The sequence below is a fragment of the Camarhynchus parvulus genome, chromosome 10, assembly GCF_901933205.1.
Source record: "Camarhynchus parvulus chromosome 10, STF_HiC, whole genome shotgun sequence".
NCBI classification, from domain to species: Eukaryota; Metazoa; Chordata; class Aves; order Passeriformes; family Thraupidae; genus Camarhynchus; species Camarhynchus parvulus.
In genome coordinates, this window is record NC_044580.1 from 7,793,997 (window position 1) to 7,812,674 (window position 18,678).

Below are 18,678 nucleotides of genomic sequence, written 5' to 3' on the forward strand. Positions count from 1 at the left end.
TCTGATTACACAAATAGCAGAGTTAAGTTGGAATAAAGTTACTCAATTAACACAAAGTCATATATATATATTTTTATATTTTGAGGCAGAAATAAAAAAAAAGCAGCATTGCATTCATTTGGGCATATTAAGTAGCTACCTAAAATTAATTCTGAATATTTAAATATTTCCTATAGGGACTTAGACATACTGCACAAAATGCCTTTTGATTATATAAAGCACTACCCTCTAAAACCAAGTGTCTATATAATCTCATCAAATAAAAGCAAGCCAATTGCAGGGTTCCATTTTATCTGTATTCCTATGACAGCATACTTACTACTTCATTTTTAAGCATCAAGTTGCTTTTCACTATAGACAAGAATGATCCATACTCTGAAAAATCCAGACCCATTTCTTGGACTGTTTTGGGTTAAAACCCATGACTAGCTGTACTACAAGAACAGTTATTGGCTATTTACTGATTAGTACCATAACAACTTCAGTCTCAGCTCCTTAGTACTTAATAAGATGAAAAAAAGGAGTCCCTGTAGTTTTGCACACAAGACCTTGGCTTGTATGGGCACAATGCTCTGGTTTATTTCACCTTTTTTTCAGGCACCCTGATCTTCTAGGTCCAGACAATTTATTTGGAGTAAGAAGAGCTCAGCAGCCTGTAGTCAGAACTTGGCACCAAGCTTAGGTTGTTTGTGCCTTTTTTAGGGCGTGGGTGTTCACTAAATGCACACGTGACTGCCATGAATGTATTACAAGTTCTAGATTCCCTTATAAAGGAATAAGTGTTTTGTTTAGAAAGAAGAAACTGTATTATAAAACATATCACCATATTATTATTTTAGAATAAAATAATAATCCTGTCACCAGAATGTCACGATATTTCTTATTTTAGAAAGAAGAAACCATATTATAAAACATATCACAGTGGGTTATTTCTGAAAGTCTCCCTGTCCCACCTTGTCCTCCTCTGCTGTGGATATTATGCAAGGTAGGTCTAATGCTGGCTATAAAGCTGTGGCAAGGGAATAAGATTTTGGAATTTGTGTGGTTTGTCTATTTTTTTTTAATATCACTGCCACAGTTCTGACAATACAGGAAGTAAGGCAAACTTATTCAGTTAAACATTTGTTAACACTCCCTTATCTTTCATATTCAGCTGTGGTAAATGTATGCCAAATGAAAGATATTAACCTGTCTAAAAATATGCTGACATATTCTTGGTTTTATGTACCTGCATCTCTACTCAAACTTGTGAGATATTCTGCTAATAATAGATTGTCTGATAAAAGTCATATATTCTTTTTGTGTGCACATCTGCATAATGTTGCACAAAGTCATCAATCAAAGGACTTTTGCTACCATGGGGAAACCAGTACCATGTAGCCACAGGGTAGCCATTGACTCATAGGATCAAGCACTAAAAATAATAAAACCAAATATTAGGTAGCTTAGGCTGCAGCAGCACTTACTGAAACTAGTAGTTACTGCTGAAAACAATATCCATCCTGTGGAGCCTGGCCAAAGATATATGGTGAGACATTTCATGGACATCTGATCTGAGCACAACTGAGAACAATGAAGAACTGAACTAAGAAAAAAGCCTGATACCGCAGAAAAGACCCCCCAAAAAAAAACTGAATTGCCCTCCAGGGTGCTTCTCAGCCTATCATAATAATTTCCCTGAAAGCAAGCAAAGGTGTGCACCAGTTTGATTTGGCAGAACCTAAGAACTGTGATAGTAATGACCACCTAACTCTGGAGAACTAATTTTTGTATATCACTCCACTTTTGCCTTCTGTGTTTCAGGGACCAGAAAGGAAACTTTAAAATAACCTAGTGAATTTATACAGCTTGCTGCCCTTTCACCCTGTTAATCTTCAATGTTTTTCACATTATAAATACTTCCAGAATTTTGCCAGTAACTTTTACATTTTTCTGAAATGTCAGTAAGTAATGAAATTTACCCTCAACAGGCCTTAAAATAAACCTTTGAGGGTAAATGAAGTTCTCAGCTGAAAGATACAATTTTGCTGCTGAACATGTTCTTTCCCCTGTTGTTAATAAAGCAAATTGCAAAGAATAATTTTATTTCTCTTACTATCTAGAGGCTTTCATTCCTATTACTCTTCTCTGTTTAAATGTTTTTGTTATGTGAATTACAGAGCATGACAACATGGCACTAATAACTTCCAGTATGACTATATAACTAATAACTGGTTTGGCAACATTTAGCACCACTAATATATAGGAGAATTATTTAGTTATCTGCTTATCCTCTAAGGGGAAATTTACTTCTGTCATATTCTACCTGAAATACTTGATGATGTCATTGATGTATAATTTTCAAAAGTGTGCAGCTCTGTCTTTGTTCAACAAAGCAATTAAATGGGTGCTCAAATGAAAGCATATGTCTAAGTATTACACTGTTTAAAATGTCTTTGGGTCTGTGCTTGAGAACACACAAACTTAGTGTGTCATGAGTGTGTTGCACCAAAAAGATAGCAGTGACAGGTGGCAAAGCTCAAAGCCTTAACCTCAGGGTGTAATTTTTTGAGTAGGTGGCACTTGAGTTTTAATAAAGGCATTAGTTCAAAGAATTTTCATACTGAATTTAATCAGCCAAATAACCCACACCCACCAGAGTCATTAATATTCCCTCCAGAAAAAAACTTGGGGAAGGTAAAAACTAGAAAAGCCCTAATCAGAGGAATAACTTGCCCAAAGGGAAGTTTTTTCCTTAAATTTCATTGGTGACTCCATTTCTTCATCTGCATTTCACATCTTCATTTTGTGGAGAGTATCTGGAGAATTCTTTTATGCCTGAAGATGTCTGTCCTTTTTGTTTTCAAATCTTGCTCTACTCAGTGTAATGATGCCCTAGGTTATTAAGTTTGGCTGGCTACTTAGAGAAGTAGAAAAGTAACGCTTTTATCTTGTTTTAAATATCTTGCAAGAGGTTTTACTGGCTGTATCCTTAGATTTGTCTGGGAAAGACACTCCCTGGCCCTTGGTCTGTGTAGTGAAGGTGGTGTAGGACTGGTTTCTTTTATTCACCTTTTTACATTTTCTCATCAAATGAACTTTCATGTGTCTAAATTACATTTGCTACCTGCCTTTGGACTTATATTTTTATTTCAAGATTGCTTAAGAAATAACTATTTCTGGTACACAGTTTTTCAAATGGCATGGTTCAAATGGAAGACAAAGAATATAGAGGTATAAAAATACATTCAAATGAATTTTCCTTTTCCATTTCTCCTGAATCATAGTTCAGTAGTTAAGATCCCACAGTTCTCCATTTTATCAACCTTTGCTGCTATTTTGAGATAGCAGAATAAAATAACTACTGCCCCTACTGGAAGAATATTTCAAACACCATCTGTTTTCCACCTCAGCAATCCATCCCTGAGCACCACCATATTATAACTTCCTTATTACCATATAAGCACAGAAAGTTCACAATAAACCAGGTAAGAATGATGGATATCAATATTTGTGCTACATGTTCCAGTTCCCAGAACACCTGTCAGCATTTTTTGTTCTCCCATTCTTCTACTATGCACCTCGACAACAATGTAAGAAAAATTCAACTCTTCAATTTTCTTCAGAATAGGATGTATTTTAGAAGGCTATGTATGCACTAGCAATTTGAGGAACACAAAATGAGCCTGTATTCCTTCAAATTATTGCTTTTGCTTAGTTCATATATAAATCTTGTGTCACACTTTAAGTATTCCTGAAGAAAATGGCACCTGTTGTGTTTTTGTTCGAAAAAATGTCTTTTGTCAAATCTAAGAAATCAGTAATGGACTGCACAGCTCATGTATTTTACTAGATATTACAGTATGTGTTTTCAAAAGACTCTTGTGGTTACTTCTTGTACGAATTATATATTTCTTCTAGAATCACATATGTTATTAGCATGAGTTACATTAAAAAAAACCCAAATAGTTTCCCAAGGACTGGGAAAAATGATCATAAAAACCCATCTTGCAGACCCCTGTCATACTGATTGCACTCACAGTATGATGAAGATAGAAAGATGATGAAAGACTGCAGGTAAACACGGCACAGCTGGACAATTTAAAACAAAAGGCTTCCCCAGATAGCTGTTTTGTAAATCAAAGGTTTTCTTGGTTAGTCCCCTCTGTGACCATCATGGATGTGAGTCAGCAGAAGCAAACCTGGTCTTGCTACTGTGGATCAGGCAGAAAATTCTGCTCAAGTTCCCTGAAAGTTTCTACACAATAAATGGAATACATTCCATTTCATCCAGTTTGGAGTGTGTAACACTGAAATAATTTTTAGAGATCTTTGAACAAAAATTTCTGTTACCTGAGCATCTTAAACCTGTCACTGAAAACACTTACCATTTCTTCAGTGTTTATGGAGGTCCGGATGAGCATGGCCATGGAAATACCAGATTTCCGAGCTGCAAGGGTCTGTTTAGGGCAAATGCAAAAGAGTCAAAGAGTCACCAATTATACAAGTAACAGCAGCTGTTGAATCTAATGGAAGGCAAATATTACTTGATTATACTACTGGATGTAAACAAAACTGTAGAAGATACAAAACCTTTTAGTTAATGTTTGCAGCTCACAATTTTCAGGGTTTCAGTACATAATGGAAGTACACTTCCCATCATCATTACTGTTTCTTTCAGCAGTGCCCAGCTGAATTGCCATTTCTAATACAAAACCTGTAATTCAGAGGTTTGTGACTCAGTTTTTTTAAACCACAGGCTGTCACTGTTTTTCTGCTTTGCCAACCAAATTAATGTGGTACAAGGATAGGCATCCTGCCCTAATTTGGAAGCCGACTGTGCCTGCAGCAACTTGGGAGATCATTTTGCAGTAGTCTTATGGTTCAAGTTGTCAGTCTGGATAATTTTTTGTAACCCACTGAGCATTTTTAAATGGTTTGTATGTATATAAAATGCTACTTCAATAAAAAGACCTCAAGAAATCTTAAAGTGTTATTTTCCTTAAAGAAAATATTAATTCAATACTATGGATAGCTGTACAGAGAAATACTCTGGTTATTTGAGACAGGAAAAGAGAACAGAACTCTGTGTCAATCTGTCTTCATTTGGCCACATGATGTTATTGGTATATGGAAAACTTCTAGTTCTGAGGACAATTCATTTGGTTGTAGAGATGAACTCTTTTGAGCTAGAATGGTACATACAAAGGGACTGAAAAAGAAGTAATTTTAATATACAATAAACAAAAAAAAAATTATATTCTTTATTGCAATACCCCAGAAATTTAAATGGGTCCTTGAGAATTAACTAGGGAGTATAATGATCAGAAAGGAGCCTGGGGCAATGAATTCTGTGTGTATTACAAATAATATTTCAAATCTGAACATCATTTCTGCTATCAATAATCCTTTTGCCCTGACAGAAACAGATAAGGTTTATTCCACTGTGCACAATATCAACAATAACACTGTTATATTACTGGACTGCACCAGGAGTGTTGTTTTCATTCCTCCTTTCTCTTAATCTAAATCATTCCAAGTGTGTTTGTACACTTGTGCCTTATCTCTGTTCTTCTGTCATCCACTATCTGCTTTGTCATGCTTTGCTGCCCTCACGGTCTAGCAGTGGGTTGATCAATTATACCACCCACTAACCACAAGTCTGTTGTTGCCTTTGTTGTGAGGATACAGATTTTCACCTAACTGTGAAGTGGGTCTCTGTAGTCCATAATTACAGAACTATTACAGCAAAAGTTCAAATGATACTTTGTATGTGACATTCTTATTTTTGTGAAATGCATACTGGGCCAGAAGCAATTTAGGCTTACATCAGTGAAGGAACTGCATCATTAGTCTCTGGATGAAGAGACAAGTCCAATTTTTTCCAATTATATACTTTTAAACACTGCTATATTTAAAATGGATTTCTATTTATTTATTTATAAGATTGTTCAATTTTAATTTTAAATGTTCACTTTCCCTAATTCAATTTTCAATAAGTTTCTCTTGATGATAATTAAACTTGCAGACTGACACAGAATTATTAATCTTGTGAAACCAATTAGAGGGTAAGAAATCATCCTTGGCTTAGTAGTATTCGATTCATCTCCTATTACCTTCCCTTTTTTTTCTCTTTTAAACTCAGCAATTTACCAACTCTATGCCATTAATTTGCTATCAGATTCTCCATTCCTTATTATTAAGTAAATAATCCTGTTTACTTCTCTATGACCATCCTTTAATTCTATGAATGTGGGAGATGCCACGGGTATGTGTTAGTGAGATTGACAGCCCAAGGAAAGATTAGTGTTCAGGCTTTGTTTTTTCACACTTTTTGTATCAAACACAATGCTACAAGACCCACATATCAAAGCTAAAAATGGCAAGTGAAAATGCTTTTGGATCATTAAGACGAAAAGAAACAATTTTCATAATCAGTAGAGTTCTGGGTTTTAAAATATTGTACTGTAAAAGCATCAACTTTTTGATCCTTCTTGAAGCACAGGTTTTTGCTCAAAGTCTTGACAAGTAGCCATGTAGATTTACTTGCCTGCATTATGCCTGTTTTATAGTTTCCATGTTCCCTACACTTAGGAAGGGTCTTAGGAAGACCCTTCTAGGTCTCAGTTGCACAATCCTGGCCATGCCAAGCAATAGAGGAATGTGAGCAACTTGTCAGGACAGGAGCACAAAGGGCATAAGAACATTAACCTCAAATATAGGGCAATGACTGCTGCTGTGTTCTGTCCTCCAACAATATCAAAAAACATGAGCCAGCAGAACTGCAGTTTCATGCTATCCTTGTAAGTCAATAAACAGATACTATTTCCTGTGAGGAAAAAAATGGGGAAGCAATTTTGACCCTGTCATGTGTCCTTCAAGCCCAGTTCTCCCAAGGGGTGCCCTTGGCATCATGGATCTTTACTATTTTCTTCTTAATCAGAAATGTGTCCAAAATTATAGCACAGTGCCCTATATAAAATAACAAAACCTAATAGGAAACAGATAATTAGGGTGTTCTCAATAAAGTGTTTGTCATGTTGGACGAGAGTGATATCTAGAGGGATTTGTGATAAAACTGTAAATTTAAAAGTCATATGGATTAAATTTACAGAGATTTTAGTGAAAAAACCCACAAGGATTATTTCCATTTACGTATCACTGTCAGAACAAGCTACATCTAGAAGAAAAAGCCCATAAAATGCTTCTGCTCTAAAACACTGAAGTTGGTGGTAATTCAACATCATGAAGCATTGAACACATAGCAGTGTCACTTCTTAAGTATGGAATGAAACAAGGAGGAGTGAGCATTTTGGAAAGAGAAAGGGGGAAAAGCTGCCAGATTTATCTATGGGAAACAAGGTGACAGGTTATGAACACAACAAGAAAACTTCTTCCCCTATTGCCTCTCTGTTTTCAAGCAGCAGCAAGAAAGAAAGGGAAGTGCAGCTCATCAGCTGGAACTTCCAGCAAGTCCCAAACGTCAGAGCATCAAAAGAATATGGAGAGCAACAGGATCCTGCAGTGTTTCACACCTCTCCCTTAACAGGACACAGAACTGGTCAGCAGTTTATACTTGTGTACCCTCTCAAACTGATGTCCAGATTCTACTTCATGTCTTTCCTTAGGTAAAAATTTGACTTTCAGAGCATAAGGACTTTATGTGTTGCTGAATTATGCATATATGAAAAAAATTGTCACAACAAAAATCCTAGCAAAACCTCCAAACAATAAGAGATTATAAAGCAGACCATTGTCTATTTAATTTTTAATTTGTTTTGAAACTCTCTAATACAGGATTTAAAACAAATTAGTCCCCTTTATGCTCAAGGCCTTCTAGACTACCTAATAACTTGTATCTACACTGTCTAATTTATTATCTCCAAATTTGCCTTAGCAGCTTAAATAAATAAATTAATATAATTAGAAGTCGTTCTAGCAAAAACATTGAAAAATGGTAACTGTAAGTAAAAGCAAATTGGATTCAAGCTACAATTACATGTTAAATGATCAATTTTGTTGAGGGGAAAAAAAAGAGAAGAAGTCTCCTATCACAATGGAATAGGCAAACTGTGTCTTGCACAGCTGAAACAGCCAGAGGAGCAAACAGTCAGGCTCATGTAACTGTTCATGACTGCTGGCTGTGCCATGCAGTCCTCATTTGTCTGGTTTTACAGAGGGTTTCAATTTTCTTCATCATATTTCCTTTTTTCCTTTAAAAAAAACCTACACACTGCTATCAGCAGGAAAAAAAAAGTTGCAGACAAACCATTTTTCATCACTTTAGAAATGCTGATATTATATTTTATATGATGTAAAAGTTACTCATTAGAGATGAATGTGACAAAAATTTCACTGTTTACAGCATTTAAAATATGCACAGTTTCAGAACTATTTCTTTTTGAGCAACTACAGGTATATCACTCTAAGGATATCAACTTTATTATTTTGGAAGACAGATTTGTACCATTTCTTGGGGTGCTGGGGTGGAGGGGGTAGGAAGGAAGACAAAATAACTGGAGAGGAAGTAAGGTAGTGAGGGAAATTACTTAGCCCTGCCCCACAATTTTTCTGTCAAAAAGGTTGATGTCTAATACTCAAATACTTAATAGAACTGCAGTATTGAGCCCAGAAAGAAGATTAAGAAAAAAAGACAATTCAGCTCCACTACACAATCATTACTGGACATAACAGTCATCATCTGCTTTTTCTTCATATCTGTAGCAAAGACAAAAAAGCATGATCTGTCCAGCCTCAAAGATAATTATATTGTTATGATTTCCATTTAGTAGACTTAAAAAAGCCCTCACAAATATACAAATACTTACTATGTTATGATTTATCTATTTAATGTATGAATATTTTTATTAGGAATATAACTGAATTTGCCTATCAGTGATTAAAGGAGTTAAGAAAATGGACTGCTGATAGCAGAAATAATGTAAAACAGTCCAGGTATTTAGCTGACAACAGACAAAACTAGAGAATATGACATCTGCAATTTAAATGAATATCTTCTTTATATGAATCTTTAAATTACCGTATTTGAATTCCAGCCTCTATAAATGTTTTTATCACGGAGACACTTACAGAAAATTTTTCAGTGCATTATCATTTTAGCTGAAACAAGCGGTTGTTTCATCTGGTGTGTTCACTTCAACAGACTGCTTTACAACAGCAGCAAAGATTCACAAATTATTCTTATGTTCTTATAATCAAATAATAAAGTTAGGGAGCAATACAGTCTTGATTGATCAAAAGAAGAAACTGCCTGATTACAGTGATTACACAGTATAAAATCACCTTTAAATTTAATAAACACAAGAATTTTCTAGAACCTTCATAACATTCAAAATGATGACTAGCATTAACAGAAGCAAAGGCAGTAAAATAGAGCTACCTTTCTCTGCGGCTGGGCAGATCACCACACCTATTTGGCCACTGAGATAAAAACTTCTAACCTCCACTATAATTATTATTTTTCTCCCTGGTTGTTCTCATCTCAACTCAAGCTCTAAAGAATCCAAAAGAGAATACATTTTTTCAAAAGCAGAAGTTATAGCAGTTCCATCAGCAAGTGTACTGGACTCGTTTTCCTGGCTCCACAGTAAACAGATCTGTTCATGCTCTCTGTATTGTTACTGCACTTGAACCATCACTTCTCCTTGCACTCTCTCTCTCTCTCTCCTGTACCAGATACGCTCTGCCAGAAGTCTAATAATGACCCATGACTGCAGCAAACAGAACTATTCCTGCAGGTGGATTTTCACTGCCTTATCCTCTCTAATGACTGAATCTAAAATAAGCAGAGACTCCCAATGCATTAGCATACAAAAACTTTTCATTGGTTTAGGAGGAAGAATGCATCCAAAGGAGGGCAGTGAAGGTGGTGGAGGGTCTGGAGGTGAAGCCCTGTGAGGAGCAGCTGAGGGCACTGGGTTTGTTCAGCCTGGAGGAGATTGAGGGGAGACCTCACTGTAGGTACAGCTTCCTTGTGAGGGGAAGGGGAGGGACAGGAACTGATCTCTGATCCTTGGTGACAGTGACAGGACACAAGGGAAAGCCCTAAAGTTGTGTCAGGGGCGTGGTTTCGGCTGGGTATCAGGGAAAGGTTTTTCCTCCAGAGGGTGGTTGGGTACCAGAACTGCTCCCCAGGGCAGTGGTCACAGTATCAGCCTGATGGTCCTATGCAGGCCTGGGAGATGGACTTGATGATCCTTGTGGGTCTCTTTCACCTCAACATATTCTATGCTTCTGTGTTGAAAACTGGATTTTTTCAAAATGTGAATTCATGAAAACAAATGGGAGTTATAGATACCATCTTAAGAAAACATACGGAATTTTGACAAACATTGTATTGAGATACAATGCTGAAAGCATGAAAATCATGGAGTGAAACTGGAAGTGCAGAGGGACTAGGAAAATAAGAAAAAATAAAACTGATTGATACAAGAGAATTTAAAAGTAGGGAACACTTCGAACTTCTCTTTCTCTAGGTGTCTAAGACTTTCTAATACCACAGGGGAAGCTTCATGATTGAGACCTAAACTTTGTGCTTCTATCATCAGGAAAGATATTTGGAATATACTGACAACTTTTTAACATAAACTTCTTCCATCAATTTTGGTATACATGATGCAGAGGAGAACACATTCACATAAGGCATCACTTTCCTTATGATTAAATTCTTGGTCGTAAAATAATTTTAACTTTCCAATAGAAGGTCATAATAAAACACGATATTAATGCAATCTGTAACAGCTACTATGGTCATTTCAGAACATTTATAAATATAGAAGTACTTACCATAGCCTTAAAAATCCAGACAAGATAGGAAAGAAATTATAGAGAGTATTAATTTGTCAGATTCATTGCACAATGAAGAAAATAAATTATATTTATTTTAGTCAGCATCAAAAAAGTCCAGCACTCATTTCTAACAGTATTATTTCTGTTTTTCTGAAACAGTCATAAGTAAGCATAAGAAAGGATCATTTACATTTATTTTCATGTCTTAATGGATACTGAGCTATACCTTTCTGTAAGCACTTCCAACAATTAAGAACAAAGCAGAGTGCCATTTAACATGCCTTAAAGAATCATAGCAGGACAATAGATTATACTCATTTAATACAAATAATAGCAGACTGGCTGCTGTCAAAAAGATGGTTTAATGAATGCAGGCTCTACTATGCTGTGCAGTGTAATTTCTCATCAATTTCAGAAGCAATTCTACTCTAAAATGGTTGCTGTGCTTTTTCTTTTTGACTGCTCAGACAGTGTGGCAGATCAGCACAGAGTAACTGAACACAGAAATTGAGAAAACATTGAGCAATAATAGACAAAGGCTGATCTTTTAATGACAATAACAGCAATCATTTACTTAATCTAACACCCAATCACTTCTTTGTAGTGAGAAATTGGTTTGGGAGCTCACCATCATCAGAGACTAAATATGTATTTTATTGAATTATGAATTCTATACTACAGAAAAAGAGAAATGTGAATAGCACTTGAAATTCTTTGGGGCAGAGAGACTCTTCTTAATCTTGTTTAGACTGGAAGTCAGAGGAGCTGCCATTCTCAAAGGAACTGCCATTCTTTTCCACTGAAATTTCTTTTCTTAAATTATTGTTTACAATGACTGTTAAAAATCCTGATTACCTCACCTTGTAACTAAAGTATGTATAAATCTTTAAAATATTAACAGTGAAAAGGGCTGCTTTTTAAAAAGGAACTTTCTCTCTCTTTCAGTATCAAAATATATCAAGTGAAACAATACCCCAAACAATAACATCTTTGTGAAAATGAGTAGCTTTTTATTGCATGAAATGCACATTTCTTGATTACACCAGTAATACCTAAATATCCAATGAGATATTCAGACTTATCTAGTATATTGTAACAACTGCCTCATTGACTTTTACTGCCCTCAATCCATTCTCTCAAGACTCCTTTTTTCCATAAAACAATTGTTGCAAACTGGCATTCTGATGCACAATAGTAATTACAAGAAAGACCTGCACAACTGGCAAATGAATCAACAATTTCAGAAGTTACTCACCACATCTCGAACAATGGGAAAAGATTTCTTTCTTCGTAGGTCTGGCATGCTGTCAATTCCATACAGTCCACGACTGAAAAATAAAAAAGCAAAGAAGAAAATAAAAACATGGAGCTTATAAGACTACATCCTTAAGAACTGCCTATAGTATCTCTATTTACAGTTAAAAATCAAAATTAGCAGTTATCAGCCAAAGGCATGTGCTCCAACTGAATAACCAGTGCAAGTCTTCTTGGTGCTTTTTCTTCTGGCATTCACCCAAAGCAGAGTAGCTAAAATGTTGCTTAATACCTCCTAAAACTTCTTTACCATTGAGTTAGAAATTATAAGAAAAGCTTTCCATCATAAGTTCTTGTATATCTGGTAGTTCAGATGCAGCCTAACATTACATATTGAACATCATTGGTGTCAATGACTATTGTTGTATTAAATTTGATACAAAGTTTAAAATATCTAGCTAAATACATAATCACATCTCAAATAACTCCATGCAACTGTGGAAAACAGAACTTCTCACATTTTAAAATAATTCCATGGTGACCATCATTATTTTACTCTTGCCTAGTTTGAGCTTTATAATTGAGCACACAATTAAACCCCAGTTATATCTCACACAGAACTTGGAAACAACAACAAAGGGCAACTTAGAGTCACTTCAAAGAATAAAAGGCTGACACACCAACAGAATTTAAAAGAATACATATTGATCTGGATAACAAATTGGCCTCATTCTCTCTGACTTTTCCAAACAATTAACACAGGTATCTTCCTGAACTTTTTCCACAGAGGGTTTTGGAAGATCTCCATATACCTTGTCAGTTCTAATTCAGAGATACTTGGAAATTCTCAGAGAAGCTAGGATATCAGATTTTTCAAGACCTAACATGTTCCTCTGCAAGGTCCTTTGTTGGCACTGCCTCAGATACTTTTTCAGTTCTTATATTTCTATCTCTGTGTATATAAAAACTGCATTCACTACAAAGAGTTTATTATCTGAAAGCCCTAAGTTTATTTACACCTATTATAATTATTATGTGAAAAGAGATATAACTAAAATCAGTGAAGAATTTTTCAGTTCCTTCTGATGCACTCACACCATTCTCTAAGAAAAGGAAAGAATTCATATAGTCTCTTTATGCAATTCCTTTATATTTTCCCACAACCATTTTTCTGTGCCAGGTTGTGATACTAGAATTTTTTTTCAATAACATAAAGATCAAAGTAGACCCAAATTGCAGCTTCCAGACATACTTACAAACCCAGCAAAAGTGTGATAGAAATAAAATAACATTTCTGAGGTTGTGAAAAGTAAATGTACAGAGACCAAGAAATAAACTCAGGGCTTTTTGCTACTCAGGAGCAGTTCCATCAGCAGTAAATAAAACTTATCGTGTATAAGGCATTCTTATGCTCACACAGAGGCAATATCTGTAAAAGGATTTCCATCAATTATTCTGCTCTATAACATAAAAATATGACTAAAATAGAGGCTCTTACTAAACTCCTTTTAGTCATCATTAAGAAATAACATAGCAAGGGAAAAAATTTTCATGTTAATGTAGGTTATACATTGAATTGTCTACTCCCCTCCCTACTTCCAATTATAACCCAACAATAACTTGACATAGAAGATGATGAAGTGTAATCATAATAATTTGATAAAAGTTATCATTAAAGGCATGGAAAAAAACCCCATCATACTGACTATTTTTTGGTGCTTCTGGAAATATTCTGCCTAACAGTAATCTATTTGAATTTGTCAGAGAATTCAACAAAAATAAATTTGATTTACCATAGAGATGATGCCACTGAAGGAGTAATCATCTGCATGCAGCACCATCTGTGTATCGTTAGTGAATTTCAGAAGGGATTAGGCCATGTGGTAAAATTATCAGTCTCTGACTGCTCATTAGGAAGCAGTAAATTAATACAAGAGCAAGTCTCTGGAAAAAGTAAAACAGTAAAACAGTAAAACTACCCAGGATCCATATACATGATGAGAACTCCAGCTGACCTACTTTCACTTTTAAAAATATGGCAATAATGAGCTCTAAAGTGCCTCATCTTCAAGAAAGTGAAGAAAAATAAAAGGAAGATGTTATTATGTGATACTGGTATGGAAAAACCAGGAAAGGTGGTGTTTCTGTCTCTTAACAGAGAAGTTGCATGAGAAGCCCCAGAAATACTGTCTTTGGTCTTTGCCTTTACCTTCTTGTCATGGCTGCTGTCTCATTTCATGTGACCAAGGGAAGATTATTGCAGAGAATGGAGAGCTGCAGTCCCTGCCGTGGACTTGGAGGTGCTGGTGCATGAAGTGGGGTCACAGCACTGTGCTATGACAGAGAGCTAAGAGCTGGGGTATTTTTGCAGAGATAAAGCGTGGTAACAACGGTTGTGAGGGAAGAAATCTTCTCCCTCACTTCAAATAGCAAAATCTTTTGGAGAGAGTAAGGAAGAAGGAGTCAGAGCTAACTGCAGTCAGTTGTGCTGGCAGTAAAAAGACTGAGGGATCCTAGAAATTAGCATTAGTTTTTGCATGAAGGAGTAGAGTGGGAAGTGTGATTAAAACAGAGCCACAAATGTCTTTGAAATGATAGCATTCTTTGCCTGAATGAGAAGTTAAATGAAAATTGCATAACTGTTTTTAAGGACGCCTAGAAAAACAGAGGCTTGAATAAAGATACTGTGGACAGCAAAACAAGGAAAGGACAGGTCTAAACTTTGTCAGCAAAAGAAGTAAGGTTTCATCTAAAAACATGAGCTGTTATTGAGCTACTGTCATTTAAGGTAGTCCTATGCAGTGGTAACAGGGTGTCTGCACAAGGGATTGACACAGGTTATTCTCAGAGGATTCAATATTTGAATTTATTCACTTGTGAATGGAACAGAGGGCATAAAAAGAGCAGCTTCAGTCTGTATAGTCCTTGTCAGTGGCAAAAATTCTCCTTACACCTATGAGATTGCTTTTGGTGTGAAAACCACAAAATATTAGGAATTCCACATTACCTTTTAAAGGTCTACATTTATTAAGAAACTGTAATTAAGCAACTGGTTAGGGAAAGTAGTACATACAGCAAAACAGTATGGTCATGTGCAGCTTCCTACAGGCACAGATACAATACCTGACTGTCAGTACCTGCATTCAGAGTCTGCTTACAAAATTCTGTCCTAAACTACACAATAACCAGGTGTTAAACTGTTTCTCCTCTGTTTTGCATTTGGTGACTAATCCTGCACAATGTCCTCACACTCTTACAGCAGCTCTGAAGGTTCTAGGAGTTGCAAAGGGCAGGAATACAACACTTTGAGGTATGACAAACTATATGGGAACTACCTACACTACTAAAGAGCTGTAGATCACTTACTCATAATAAATTTGTTTAAAGCTTAGCAATAAGTACAAATGTTACCCTAAGTACATTTCCCATAGAAGCATGTGCATAATATTAAGCAAATTAATGCCATAACTACCTTTTAGTGACACCCACCTCTGCTCAAAATAGGAATCTAAACAGGAAAAACTTCATAGTGTCAATTGTATATAATTTCAGACATAAAAGCTGAAGATTAATGATTAATTTAATCTCATCACCTTGTCTTTGTAATAAATTGTAATTACCGTTAAAAAGCACTTACAGAGTGCACCAGCAAGAGGATAACACCTCTTTTAATTAGGTAATTAATATAACTGATAAATTTTACCAAAGGCATTTATTTCTTTACCTTTCCAGATTGAATAATAAGGAAGTATTCAAAATAGGAAGGAAACTCTTGAACTGGATGCACAATAACTTTGTTTGGAGACAACAAAACAAAATGTACCAGTTTCTTCCATATTCACTCTCAGCCACTGCAAGATCTTTTCCCTTGACTTTTTAATTTCAAGTACTAGAGTGATATTATATTGCTAGAATTGCAGTACTATGCATCTACCAGAACAAAGACAAAATTGGAATATAGCTTTAAAGGACACTTATTTTATATGCAAAGAGGTAAAATCTCTTATCTAACTGATCTCACCATTGGAATTGTCCTATTAATTTCTCAGAAAATAATGAATTTTTAAAAATTAAAAGGGGAAGACATACATAATGAAACTATCATCCTTTTAATAATACAATTTCTTAAAACAGAAAGCTTAGGAAAAATACAATAATGCTGTAAGAATAATCTGCAGATACAAATAAAAAAATTCTCAATTATATTTTTACTTACCCAGCGAATGCTTGGACTGCATAAAGCTTGGAAGCATCCAAGGAACCTGCACTTACTAACCGAGCCTTTAATAGAGATCAAAAAAAGTACAGTTACTTGGTTGCTTTTAGTAAGTTTTGGACAGAATTTAACTGCATCAAACATGTAAGACATATGAAAATGTTCAGCAGGGTCAGCTCCAGGCCAAAGCTAGACTAATTGTTCCTTTGGGAAACATTTTGATAGCATTCAGCATTTAGTGACACACAGTGGAAGAACCAATGGGAAGGTAAGATATTGCTTCCCAAATACTGTTGCCCTTTAAATCCTATAGTGAATGCAGGGTAGGTGATAATTAGAGGCAAAAATCAGAATCACGTTTGACAGTAGCAGACCCCTGTGTTGGCAGTTATGGTAAGCACAACAGTGAGGGTTACCCTGTATATAAATGCAACACATTTGCAATACAGTCAAAGGAGAACAAAAGAGTGGAAAGCTGGGAAAAACCATGCAGATTTCACAACTAAAATGATGGAACAAAACAGGTCAAATAAGTCACAAACAAACATCAACAAAATACATGATCCCTATAGCAAATAGGTGATTTTAAACCTTTTCATCCACAGAACCGCTATCTGAAAGAGAATTGGGAAGAAGGTGAATATAGGTTAGAAAAACCAGTCTATGAAAAAAATATCATGCTATAAAATCTGTCAGTGTTTTAATCTGTTAATGTAGACCAGAATCCAAATAACACCTGTGCTTAGCCATATAACTGGGGTGAGATCACTGTCACCACATTTTAAACAAAAAGATGTTCTTGGTAGATAAGAAGACCTTCCACTCATGAAGGACAGTGTGGACAGCATATATTTCACATACTATACCCCATCTCCATGCGATTTTAAATTTTATTGCTTTTTTAAAAATGTACTTTTAATAATAATGAATATGTATTTAATATAATTGCAATGTTCAAATAAATAATGCTCTATTTTCAAGGAAAAGACAAGTCTTTCTAAGGATATAAAGACCACACTCCGCAGCCCAGCTCCTGGACTGTAACTATTCTATCACAGCTACTCATAAAATGACAGAAATTACTCCCCAAATACTAACAGAACTACAATTGTGAAAGCTATTTCATATATATATATCATTCTAAATTGCTTAATGCAAGCGCACAAAGTGAAAATTTACAATCAGACAGAAAATATTTGCTGACAGAAAAAACTACCCTCATTTTATTGTCTTGTCACATTTGCACTTTATAGTACAGTGCATACATGAAACAGCATTGTTTTAATTGTCACCTTACTGATCTTCCCACCTCCCCAGAGGGAGTGCTCAAGGACCCTTTAAATCGTTTGGATATTCTTGAGATGTTCAGAGATATCTCAGGTTATGTACATCACAAAATAACAATTTACACCTTAAACATGTGCCACATTTAATTTTTAAACCAGTTTATATACAGGAAAAATGACATTCAAACACATATATCCAAAATATACTGGCAACTGTAAATTGCATAGAGTACAGAAGTGACAATCAGGGAACTAAAATGCTCTATTCTGCCACTAATGTTAGAGGCAGCTTACATGATCAAAGCATTTGACTGACTAGATTTATGAAAATGAGCTTACTCCTGAAATATTCTATTTTTTAAAAAAAATTATTTGTGAAATGGATTTGTCTCACAATATCAGATAGTATTGGCTACACTTTCAAGCATATAAAGAATATCTGGACAACCATAAGATCTAACTTCCCAACTCCAATATTATTATAGCACTTCATAAGCAGGGTGAAAGCAGAACCAAGAGGAAATAGGTGACTGTAAGCTGGGCTGGCCATGGCAACAGGGTGGGGTGTGCTTTTCTGAGGCCTAAAGAAAAGAGGAATTAAACCCAGAGGGCTGGAGCAGCATCTGGACATCAATGAGAGGAAAGTCATGACAGCACTTAGCAACAGGGTAGGAGAGACAGAGGCATCCATTCTCCAACTTGTAAAAAAGGAAGAGTCCAAAGGCAAAGAAAAATCTGGGGACTGAGGGAAGTTTTAAGCAAGACGCTACTTGTAATTTTAGAAGCCTCACACAATCTTTTCATGCAACCTGCACCTTCTTTTAGAATATCTCATCATAGCAAAACTGGTAATACTGACATACAAAGGCACAGAACAAATCTGTCTTATTTATGTGGAATGCAATTCTTAAACAGTTGGCAGACACTTTGATATCAGATGCCTAAAGAATCACATGCATTATATGTTTAATTCACTTTAAAAAAATTTATATTAAAAATTGTTGAGACTTGTCTTCTACATAAAATGGATTTTTTCAGAGCATGAGAGATAGACAGATATGTAAAATTTTCTTTCCCTGTCTTGGTTTCAGCCAACTTACTCTAATTTCACTACATTTCCTTTACTGGGACCTA

General features: G+C 35.5%; 1 protein-coding gene across 1 annotated transcript in view; it reads right to left on the reverse strand.

Annotated features, from left to right (window-relative positions):
* Window positions 1-18,678, reverse strand: part of UNC13C (unc-13 homolog C) — a 133,301-nt gene that overhangs the window by 89,874 nt on the left and 24,749 nt on the right. The window contains exons 3-7 of the mRNA XM_030955466.1: window positions 16,850-16,872; window positions 16,259-16,323; window positions 12,044-12,116; window positions 10,786-10,791; window positions 4,368-4,439 (exon numbers count right to left, since the gene is read on the reverse strand). Coding sequence (XP_030811326.1) covers window positions 4,368-4,439; window positions 10,786-10,791; window positions 12,044-12,116; window positions 16,259-16,323; window positions 16,850-16,872 — 239 coding nt within the window. The remainder of the gene's footprint in view (window positions 1-4,367; window positions 4,440-10,785; window positions 10,792-12,043; window positions 12,117-16,258; window positions 16,324-16,849; window positions 16,873-18,678) is intronic.